At 40.0% G+C, this 12,246-nt stretch overlaps 1 protein-coding gene across 2 annotated transcripts in view; it reads right to left on the reverse strand.

Moving 5' to 3' along the window:
- The window catches only part of DCBLD1 (discoidin, CUB and LCCL domain containing 1), a 49,627-nt gene that overhangs the window by 20,327 nt on the left and 17,054 nt on the right, over nucleotides 1-12,246 (reverse strand). Inside the window, exons 3-5 of one of the 2 annotated variants that reach the window (XM_055714490.1) lie at nucleotides 2,510-2,647; nucleotides 1,911-1,962; nucleotides 1,107-1,176 (exon numbers count right to left, since the gene is read on the reverse strand). In XM_055714490.1, coding sequence (XP_055570465.1) covers nucleotides 1,107-1,176; nucleotides 1,911-1,962; nucleotides 2,510-2,647 — 260 coding nt within the window. Of the gene's footprint in view, nucleotides 1-1,106; nucleotides 1,180-1,910; nucleotides 1,963-2,509; nucleotides 2,648-12,246 lie in introns of both variants that reach the window. The other variant, XM_055714489.1, reaches the window with a different exon arrangement.

The following is a 12,246-nucleotide window of genomic DNA, read 5'->3' on the forward strand; positions in this document are numbered from 1 at the left end:
GCAGGTCTCCAGGAGAGCCCTGCAGGTTCTTCCCATCAGAAAAGCTGAATCCCCCTTTAACAAAAATTCCTCAGCGCAGATAAGATCTGCATGAGGTCATGCCATGTGCTGTTTTTCTTTCCTAATCACCCGAATGAAGGGCAGGAATAACTCCAGCTAATTAGAGTGTAATGTGGCGTTTCTTTGTTTTTTCAGCTCTGCCACTTTCCAGGCTGGAGCAGTGTGCTCAGTTAACTGGAAGAACAGGTTAAACATGAACACTAACTTTTTGGAAACTCAGCAACTGCTGTATTTGTGATGGGGAGGGATTTTACTTCAGTGGTATGATTAAACTTATTCCACTGTGAGAGATGTAAAGATTTCACAGGCACCTGGTCTAGTGGAAGGTGTCCTGCCCACAGCAGGGGGGTTGGAACTAGATGATCTCTTAAGGTCCCTTCCAACCCAAACCATTCTAGGATTCTATGATGGGAGGACAGTCCAGGGTGAGGGACAGAGAGAGCAGAGCACTGTGTGGTATGAACTGTGGATAAATGCAAACACTCAGGCAACTTCTCCGCTTTAAAGAACGAGCAGTCAAAACAACCCAAGAGGTTGATAGTTATCAGTGGGATGTGATTAGGCAGTGTATAGTATTTATTTCATCTAACAGCAGATTGCTGGGATACTGCAGGCATGATCTTAAAGAAAACCCGCGTGTTACTGAAATATTTTTCCCTACGAGAGATAAATTTAGAAAAGAAATGCACATGGGCTCCAAACAAGTAAAAACCAAAGTCGCAGAAATATTTAAAATGTCAATGGCCACTGCCTCAAAAGGCAGAAACCCAATGCAGGGTTCTTCCAGAAAGCCAGAAACCACAAGTAGTCAGTAGGTGTATTTGACAGTCAGTGGACTTTGTTCTCACACAATTGATTGGTCTGTTTGAAAAGTGTCTCCGTGTGCTTATATACTGATAACATACTCATATACTGACAATAAAAGGTATACCTAACACAGCTGGGAAGAATTACTGACAAAAATCAAGCAGAAAAGGTGAAACGAAGTTGTGCTATGCTTCTCTCTTCTGTCTTAGAAATTTCCCTTCATTACTCTGTGTACTTACATCTCTGTATCCTTCTCTGATATTCCCAGAAATGTCACCTGCTATGTCCCTGCAGCCAGCAGGACAGTATCTGCTGTAGTGAGAGAAAAGAGGCTTGTTTAAAATATGAACTGTAGTGATGATACACAGAAACAAACTCATACAGAAGAAATGTTCTCAAACCAATAAGTATTCTAGCAGTAAGTTCTAGCTGATGCTCTGTTCATGAGTCTACAAGGTAAACAAATAGGCCCTCGAGTTCCTGAGTGGATTGCACAAATTAGCACACAAAGAACCAGAGAAGTTTTGCAAGGACATTTCTGTTTAATCCTCTTGTTCTAGAAATATTACCACATGAGTTTTCAGCACAGCCCAGATAAGAAGCCTACATGCACATCCAGACACAGCCAGAAAAGCACAATTTATTACCATTTCAAATCCTATCACAAAGTTCAAGGAACCACGAAATTACAGGTTGTCCTCAGATAATCTTGTATCAGCTAGGATGTGATCTGTTCTCAGGAGAAGCACTGATATTTGAGGCTACTTTGAATTTCAAAGTGGAAACTCTTTTTAAATATACGATGTATACGTATGCCCTAATGAGAATTGCTGAGAGCTCTGTAACTCCATGCCCTCATTTTTCTGGGCTGCAGACTTCCATTCTGCACTACTGCTTCCCACAGCCAGGCCTTGCAGTATTACAGCATTGGAGCTCAAAAAAATTCTCCAGAAAACCAGCACGATGACATTTTCTAACAATTGAACCAGATGACAGATAGGGCAAAGCAAGCCAGAATGCTGAGAGCTGCAAACCCTCTTTACCTGTATTCAGCCTTTGTGTAGTGGTTTGCTCGTTCCAAACACGTGATTAGATCTGTGAAAAGTTTACAAATGTCAATCCCCATTGCAGCACATAGAAATGTAGACAAATATTTGGCTAAACATGAAATTAGTTTGAAAACCTGTCGGTATAATACTTAAGCAATTTTATTAGAAAGCAACAGAAAGAGGTTTTCCCTCTTTCTTTTCATCTCCTTTTTCTCCCTGTCTGTGCAAAGTTGCACAGACCCCTGGAACATTAAATGCAGGAATCGAATCTTAATGTCTCCTATTCCTTCATCCTATCACTGCGTGGTAGAGGCTGGAGCCCAGAATACAGTGGTGCTTCAAGGAGAAGGTACTGATTTTATCTTTCACTGGGCCTGTGTTGCAAATAGTCTAGGTAAGATTTCAGCAACTATTATATCTGGTTAATGTTACAACTGCTTCTGTACACATGCTATTAATATCATGGTTCATGCTAATCTGGAAATATTTAGGACAAAACATTCTGACTAAAATCTGTGTGTGTAGAGAAGATAGATAATGAAATAGGAAGGACTATGCCACTAATCCTTTACTACTTTGGCATTTCACTTTACCTGGATGATCACTGCTGGCATAGGACAACAGAAAGCCTCGTCCTGACACGTGGGATCCACTCTCAAAGTGAATAGTCGCTTCATTGCTATCCAGAATGATTTCTTTGGGGATGGGCATCACATTACCACAGTAGGGCCCTACAGAGAGAACAAAGATTTCAGAAGTTTAGATGACATAATTAGGCTGGAATATTCTCACAATTAGCAAACAGTTTCATAACACACTCATTCTCCTTCAGTACCAATCCAAATGTTGACAAAAGGGTTTTGGCTTCAGTCCTTTATGGGTACGAGATCCAAAGTTACCCTGAGAAGGAGTGGCCAGGATCCAGTTGTCTCTCCATGGTAGCAATTCCAGCATCTACTTCTCTCATCACATAAGCCTTAAGAGAATGATTAATGCCCTTCAAGCCTTTGAAGTACAGCATGCTTACAACCAGCAGTAACTCATTAGAAAAAAGAACAGAACGTTCAAAAGCAATCCAAGGGCTCTACACAGGGTCTCCTAGATAAATTCTCCAGGCACGAACAGCTCATGCTGCTGTAGCACAGCAGCCACCCAGGAAAGATGAAGATCACAAACAGGGTACCTCGTTTTCAAGGACCTGTGTGCCACAAGCCAAACTGTAGTATAAGGCAGTACCACTTGACTCAGAACCTGTCTTGATTTATTTTCCCTTAAAAACATCATCGTACTATTGAAGTACACAGGTCAAGTCCCTAGAGTTTTAAACAAAAAGAGAGGGGGAGAGAGAGAGGATGATGAAGGGAGCAGGACAGGGAGACAAGAACCTTGAGCTTACACTGAATTAGATAAGGGGTTTATAGCTACAAACTGCAGTATCTTGGAACACTTTGGGACACTCCTTCCTTGTGACAGCAGGCGCGCCCAGGACTCTTAATAATTACCTTTTCTTTTTCAGAAGTCAGTTCCTGAGGGGAGCTTTCTTTTGAGATTGCCACAGTTTTTGCTTTTGCCTCCTGTCACCACACCTGGGTGGCAAACGCTTGTCCCTGGCTGCCCTCAGGAACAGATGACACAGAAAATCCAAAGCAGTCTGGGTAGACTTTTCTGAATTTATGAGGATACTTACAATGTAAACTGCTAAGAAGAGACTTTTGTAAAACATCAAGCTGTTCTGTTTCCCAAGAGAAAAAACAAACAAGACCCTTCACAAGCCCTGAGCCCACCTGTTCTGTTAAGGTTAATGGCAGCTTTTGTGTCCTAAAGGAAATCCTCCAGATGAAAAATGATCACTTGCATTTTTCCTAGATAACCTCATTTTATTGCTGGTGGGTACTTTAGGGCAACATGGAACTGACTTTTGAAGTACAAAAAATTACAGTCACAGCACAACATGAATCTGATGAGTGGTACCCTTCCTAACAGGCTCCTAAGAGCTTCTTCATTTTGCTTGATCCCGTTGGGAGGATCTCTCCTGAATACTTCATTGGCCTTATAACAACTATAAGATCAGCCTACAGAGTAGCCCAGTCGGATCCAACGACAGCCAGTTGTCAGCAGAACTGGACAAACCAAAGGAGGAAGTCTGTCTTTTGGCTTATAAAAATCATACAGCGAAGCCAGGCAGGCAGGGAAACAAGCGACAAGTGTGACATTTCCCTGGAGTACTCGTGTTTGAAAATGACTCATGACTTAGTCAGAGAAAACAATGTCTATAAAAAGGGTTAAACAAATTGCTTAGGAAATGAACTTATCAAAAAGACAGCATCTGACACTGTGTCATACCAGACAACTGCACGAGTGATTTATTTGAGAAGGTCTTTTGTGTCAGATTGCAGTGGGAGAAGTAAAGTGCTAACTTAGATTATTTTTTTTTCAGGAGAGAGAAAAGGGAAGAAGACAGGGAGGCATCACATTTCTTCAAATTAAAACACCTGAGAAAGCTTTAGTCCTTTTCTTCCCTCATGGACTGTCTCTACATATTTTCTCACAAGTGCTCTCTGGCTCTCTCCCTCGCAGCCATTGGCAGTGACCTATCTCCTCTGTAGGTATAATTGAGATGGCTGATTCACTCAACCACACACTGGCTGGATCAGGGCTTATGTGTCTCCTCCAGCAGCAAGTCTACATACGTTCCAGATAATTATACAAAGAAATCACATGTCATGAGCAAAAACAGTAAAATAAAATAAAATAGTCTAGACACATAAGAGTTTTATAATCCAAACAAAAGCCAAAAATTCAGAAACAATCAGCTTAAGAAATCGGCCTGCAATGCCTAAAGACAAGTTTCTACTTTTAAGTAATAAATACAAGAAGAGTTACCAGGCTATTACTGCCAAGAGAAGTTCTGGTGCACTGAGAGATTCCCATCAGTAGCTCAAAACTAAGGAGGCCCAGGATTAATTCCTTAAAGGATATAGAAGCAAGAAAGAGCATACACTTTCTGGTGGAATGGATGAATGAAGGAAGAAATATTTTCCGTAAGTTTATCGCTTTTCTGCATAGACTTGGAAAGAAAAAATAGGGGGACATCTATCATTACTACAAAACATTCACTTGTTCTTTCATTGCAAACTGAGGAAGCCTTGCAAAATATGTCAACACATTTCTTCTCAGTAATTCAGGTAATACCCTATCAGCACTACACTCCCAGGTCTTCAGACTTGCCTGAGGTCTAGCACAGTTTATTTCCATGCTATCAAATACAGAAATGAGAACTGAGAGGTAGGGTTTAGAAAAACATATAAGCGGTATCTCACCCCTCTATTGCTGTTCTCAGAGAAACCAAGGAGACACCCGTTTGCCTTAGAGGTTCTTTACTCCCTGAAAGAACTAGAGACACATGCAGTCTGTATTTAGAAAAAGGTGGTGGTCCACTCTTTTCAGTGCTTATTGTGTTTAAAATGACCAGTATAAGCACCTTTCTGATTTGATTTACCCAGAATATTGTTTTAGGTTTAGCTGCACCTCTCTCCATTTTGCCAAGGTTTTGCTGAGTAGCCTTTTTAACCTTTTAATTCTCTTCCAAGAAATTTGCCAGGAGGACAACTAGTAATGCTTAGAAAATAAAACCAATTCAGGGCCAAGACAATTCTTTGGGTTTAGTTTTGACTGATAAGAGAATTGTACGCTTTCATCTGTTTTCCAATTCTCTTTAAAAAATAATGTCTTTGTTTTTAACCACAGGTACTCTTTCCTATGCACTTCCATACAGCAGTCCTCCATTTCCGCTAATGTAAAGCCAGAGAAAGGATAGTCTCCCAGGCTCCGTGATGTGCCTGAATTAGATGCACTTTCTATATCCACAGCAACACCTAGATTTCTTCTCCACTCACTTACCCATTACCTTGAATGCACATATTGTGAGATTTTATAGACATTAGAAGATTAAAACCAATCAGCATCTGTGCACATCAGACTTCATCTTAAAACTGTATTTACTAGTCAGTATTTTCCACTTGCAATTGAGGTGACAAAACCACTACTTTATCGACTACTTCGAAAACTCACATGTTCCCTTCTTCTCTGTCCATTCCACCTAGGATTTATTGATTTCCCCAGGCTGTCTGTATGAATACTGTACAACCATAGCGGAGAGGAGGGATGATGGAGAAAGCCTTGGTTTGTGTCTGGTATGAAAATGAGAAACTTGTTTATAGGGGTTCTGCTAACTTCTACTGCAGCATTTGGACTTGACTCTGGATAAATATTTAATTCCTGAACCTGGGACTAAGCCAAAAGTTTTTTAAGATCCCTTTTGAGAACTGCCAGATCACGTTATCAGTTTTTCATCTTCTAATGTTAGTTTGAGGTGGGTTGTTTTGCATATTTGGCTTGAAAAACAAGTCATGAATGCTGGTCTCTCTCCCTGCTTCCTGTTAAAGTGACTCGGCTGGAGCTCTGCTGGGGTAAGCAGGCAGGTTTATTTACTAAGAACAAAGAAAAGCATTTGATTTAATAAACAGATGTGCTACATGTCATGGAACTGAGTAGGTATTTTCCATATTTCAGTATTGCTACAACTAGACGCCAGGTCCTTTTCTTCCTTCTGTGTCTCATTAACGAGCTGACCCCACCATGGTTCCGTCTGTTCGCTACAGATTCTTTAATATATATGTTTTTTTTAAATTATGCAGGAGAGCTATTAGGAGCCATGGGATTTCAAATGTACCTAATTTAATATTCTCGATAATTAAACTAACATTTAATGTCGTCCAGAACTTCTGATGTGTTAGTACGGTTTAGGCGGCTTACATGAAATACTTTTATTTTGGAATCACCGCCTCCAAGCAATATTAACATCCTGCAAGATACAGGGTAAATTGTCTCGTGGATATCCTTTGGCTGGTTCCTCTGGAGACTGAAGAGACTATTTTACATGTTGTTTATATTTTAAATGTTAGCAATAGTCTACTGCTTTTGTCTTTTTCCTAATAGTGTTGTTTTGCAAATCTGACGATCTTTACTGCATTGTCTGGTTTTATGAGGTCTAGTTTACTTCTCCTGTCAACCAGGCTCTGGCATACTTCCTGAGATTGCTTTGCTGAATTATGTTCCTTTATTTTTTCTACTTCCCTTATGAAGCACTGTGCCTAGAGGACCCTTCTCTCACACCAGCTGGCAATGCCTACATGCCATTTGTTTCTGTACATCTTAATACTTTCTGCCTCTTCTGTAAGGGTTTTGCTTCCTTTCAAAAGTAATTATTTCCCTCTTTAGCTATTGCATATTCACCTTACTATGCTTGTTCTGCTTTCAAATTCCTCAACTTCATTTGAAATCTGAAGCTTAACATTCACAGAGGTCCTTAAGAAACTCAGTTTAGACATCAATGCATGACATCCTCTGTTCAACAGGGAATCTTCTCCCTTTTTTCTGTCTTTACTTGCAGAGTAAGCCATAGCTAGTGAGCTATGTAGCTCGCTACATGGGTGTAGCAATGATCCTATGGATTTACCTCTCCAGGATTATAATTTCCTAACTTTTGTTTGGGGGAAACAATGTTTAAATTGTGATCCTTACAGTCAGTAGCTTTTCTCAAAGAAAGCAATTTGGAAGTACCTCAGTAGCAGGGGAAAGACAGGGGATGCGAGGAACGCAAATTATACTTGCTTCACGTTAAGAGCTAAAAGCTCAGCCAGAGTGCAAGTCTTTCACAAACAGCCCACAAAACAAGCAAGGACCCATTGCATGAAAACATCTGCATTTTTGAAATTCATCCCCATTCCACCTTCACACAAATGCTTCACTTTGATAAGCAGTAATTCTTCCTCTCCCCCTTACTGAGAGGAGAGGTCTTCTCCACTCCAACCCTGCCACGCACATGCGCAGGGATAACCAATGTGACCCTACAAGGACATGCCAGGAGATGAAAAGTGCTGCTCTGTGTCCTTTGCAGAACATGGGGAAGGTGGCGTTTAATACTCAGTAGATAGGAGTTGACAAAAGTAGTCAGCATGAGACAGGCTGGTTATTCAGCGTTTAACTCTGTGCACCACAGTCTGACCTCAGCCTGAGCAGAAAGCATTTCTCATTTAAGGAAAAACAAACATAACTTTCAGTTAACATTTCCAAAGCGTTGCCAAAAACTGTGATAAAGGCACCCAAGTAGCGTCAGGCCGGAGAAGTAATTACAATTTAAGAAGGGAGGCTCTGGGCCACCTGCACAGGCTGTAGGTCTGCCTGACCTGCTTGACCTCAGGTGAGACCCCCCACTTCTAACATGGCTGTGGTTTTAGCCAAACCCAAAGACAGGAGCACAGCAACAGTTAAGAATCATTAATAAAGAACTGCAGCTGTTTAACAAAAACCACAGAAAAATACACAATACATTTTATGCAACTAAGAGGAAAAAAAAAGAGTTCATTTGATAAAACAAACACAGACATTCTACGTTGCATAAATCTTTCCAGAGCTGAAACCTTGGGATACTGCAACCACTCAGGCGAAACCTAATGTTAGAAGAGTTCTGACTATTAAGAAACTGCTCAACTTGATCTTCAGCGAGAACTTGTCTGGGCATTTCCCTGGATTTCCTGAAATACCAGAAACAATACTGTAATAACAAGTTTCCTTTGAGGGGCAAAAAAGAAACCTGGACACTCCCTTTATTCAAGCAAGACACTTATTACAATACATAATAAGGAAAGACCAGTTTGATGAATCCCCTCAAGTCATAATGACAGGTAGAAGGCATCCAAAAAGCGCTCAGTTCTCCTGCACACCCACACCTGTGTGCATACAGGCACATGCACACACTCAGTCAGCATCCGTCAGACACTCATGTATCAGTAAATGCTCAATTTGTCTAACAACTCTCAGTGATGGGGTGCAGGGAGGAGGAAGCATTTTCAGTAATTTCTCTATCTATTTGACGCTACTTACAGGCTATAAATTATGCAAGAACAAGGTAACTGCACTAACTCTCCAAATTATTATTAGTCACTCAGCAGATCTGACATCCACCCCAGAGGAACACATCAACCTCCTACTGACTGCAAGTGAATGGAGAAGTAAGTAGGCACTTATCTCTTCTTTCATCTATCTCTCCAGTCAAGACTGATGATCATCTCACCAAATTAAGGGAAAAAATATTAAGCCATTAGTTGGGGAAAGCGAGGGGAAAAAGTAAGAAAGAAGGGTCAAAAGAGGTACAGAAATCTGATAAAGACATTCAGAGAAACTGACTAAAAGCAGGTCCTGTCGAACTTCTAAAACATTTTTATGTTACACCTTCACAAGTAGTGAAAGTTTTGTTCTTGAGGACTACAGGGCCCACATAGTTAATCTTGTTTTCACGTATTCCTTTAACTAATTAAAAAATCAGAAGCTCTTATTCAGAGCTCAGTATTTTTAATATGCTCAGCTAATGCTATTAACTTGAGAAGAAAAGCATTTCAGTAAAGGTTGCACCTTGTCTACACCATGACATCATGCTTTATATTTATTTTTATTCTAGATTTTCCTTCTGTGGGACAAAAACCCTCCATATTTTCATCCAGTGCAAAGCTATGCCTTTGAAACAGAACATAATCATCTATTTATTTCCCCCAGAGACAACACGTGCAAAGCTGTGCTAATATTTAAAGGTTTGTCAGACAAAGGTGATTCAGTTTCAGCAAACCTGGTGTTAGACTACCTTTGCTAACTGATGATTAATATTTTCACATCTAAGTCTGGATACAAAGCTAACAGTTTGAAAGAAAAGGCTTGCTACAGGTTTCTTCCTCCTGTGAACATCAGAGGAATAGTCTGCAGAGTAATAACCCAGAGATACAGTGTTCAGCAACTTTATGTCTCCAGTTTTAGAGCTTCATTAAGATTATATAATGACTTCCTTTTGATTGCAATATTGGAGAAATCTAATTGCAGTGGCTGCTTTCACAGGTCCATCAAAGCTGAGAAGTATCTAAGGTGAGAAGAACTGTAGCATCACATTTGTGTCCCATTGAGCAGGGAGGCTTTAGGAGACAAAACAAGGCTTTTCTAGGAAGGAATTAGATTCATAGTACTATTCTATCAACTTAAAAATTTACGGAATGCTCTGAACTTAAATAAAACTTGCATGTAAGTCACCTAATCCGTAGTCACTGACTTACAAAAGTGAAGAAATCCATGTTATGACTAACATAAATCAATCAATCCATTCATTTATATATGACAGCTTCCCCTTACTACATGGAACATAAATACCCCAAACATGAATTGAGTTACTCCTCGCTGTACTGCGTGAATCCCAGCAGAAGGTTATAACGATGAATGAATCACAGCTAAATGTAAAGACAGCACGTGGGAGAAATCTGAAAGGAAAACAATACTTTGTCATCTGAAGACTTGTTTACACTAATTTTATATTTATGCACATAATCTAGTGTTTTGCCTATGACCAATTTCTAAGCTTCAGATACACTCCTCAACAGATGTTTGTATGCATACCAACATTCTCTTTTGTCTTCTGTAGAGCTGAAGAGATCAGCATGGTATTTAAAACATACTTCCCTTTAGACCTTATTGTCTTATAATTGCAAACCTCTTCTATAAAGAGCAAAGACTGCTTGGCTAATTTGAAACATGAGTAACATTCACACCACCAGCTTTCATACTTGGCTTTTTAGGTTTTCCTTTTTAAACCCAGGTCAAATACAGAAAACATGCAAAGATTAGTTTTTAATTGCACAGATGTTTTCAATGCCTGCAAAATCTTTTCAACTCTCCACTGTCCAGTGAAAGATTTCAATGGCAAAGGTCAATATCTTCGTGGCCAAAGGGAAGATGTCGTCCTGCCTGTAGATGTTCATGAAGAGGGGAGGGTTGCAAAGAGGAGATCTAGGCTCAGAAACAGCTACCTAAAAGGTCATTTAACAGGCTGAATGGACTTCACAGTGCTTACTCACAAAACTTCTTTTGTTTATGTAAATGCATATTAAACCCCAGAGCTATAGCAAGACTATTGAAACAACCGACTTACAGAAGCTCTTATCTCATCTATGAATTCCCATGTGTTTTAAAATACAAGTAATATTATGAATTTATGCATACAGTGCTATTTCCACACTGGTTTTCCATATGGATTTACCTGAATGTAGAGCAGAGACTCTGTAGGTATGCTAGTGGGAAAGTCTACAGCAAGCTGCAGATCACAAAAACCATTACAGATGGTATGCCTGCCTAAGCTATAAAACTTGTTTAATCATATGAGTAAAATCTGCTAATTGTGCAGTTCGTTACTGCGAATGCAAATTTACAGTCCACATGCACCAGACATTACCAGTCAGGTCTGAAAATGGGTGGGGGAATACTTTAAAGAAATTCATTATATGGATTTCATTGCATAACACACAGGTATTTCATGGTTGCAGGCTGAGTAACTGCAGACTGAACTACATGAAGATACCTTCAGGCTGACATGTAAGGAGCCGGAATTGCCATCAACATCCAAGATTTTTCACTTCAGAAAACAATATATTGATTTATCCTTGTTTCCTAGAAAAGCCTTTGATTACAATTGTCAAGATAGCATCCATAAAAATTGTTCAAAGATACAATAATGCAATACTCATCACCAATCTCTTACTGCCAAGTACAAACTGCTTCAGCTGAACGCAACTCATTACTTACCAATCTGAAACGAAGGAAACAACATAAAAAAACCATCCCAGCACACACAGAGATGTTCCCTATGCTTCAAATCAAGCTCTATGCAAGGCTTAGGCATCAACACGTCACTACCCGCTCTTAGCAAAGGCAATTTCAAAACGTATACTCCCCCATGAGAACAATAATTACCTTTACCTTCCTTTGCAAGCAAGGCTATAATACTTCACCTGATCTTATCTTACCAGATGAGTGATAGGCCTATCATGCTCATGAATGAAAGGCAATCACCCCCTCCTACTACTAAGATATCTTATGAGTCCTCATCTTAGGAGAGCCACACAGTTTATTGAGCCAAGCAATGAGCTGGGTGAGCTGAAAACCTGCAGAGGCTCTATATAGCTCATCTCTTCATCGTCTTTTCCCATTGAATCCATTCTGCTTGTTAAGTCCAGTACAGCACATTCAGCCTCAGCTGACTGAAGGGCTAGAGCCCACTCCCAGCAGGCAAAATTTTATGAACTGTCAATCCATTAGTTTCTTTCTGCAGTGTGGAACTTCTTGCAGCCCTGACTTTAAGTTGGACTTGTGAAAAAGGGTGCACTGACTTGAAAATCAGTTTGACTCTTCTAGAAAGAGCAGATCAAAAGTTTCAGCGACAACTGGCTGAGAAAAC

The sequence above is a fragment of the Falco cherrug genome, chromosome 6 (assembly GCF_023634085.1).
Source record: "Falco cherrug isolate bFalChe1 chromosome 6, bFalChe1.pri, whole genome shotgun sequence".
Lineage (NCBI taxonomy): Eukaryota > Metazoa > Chordata > Aves > Falconiformes > Falconidae > Falco > Falco cherrug.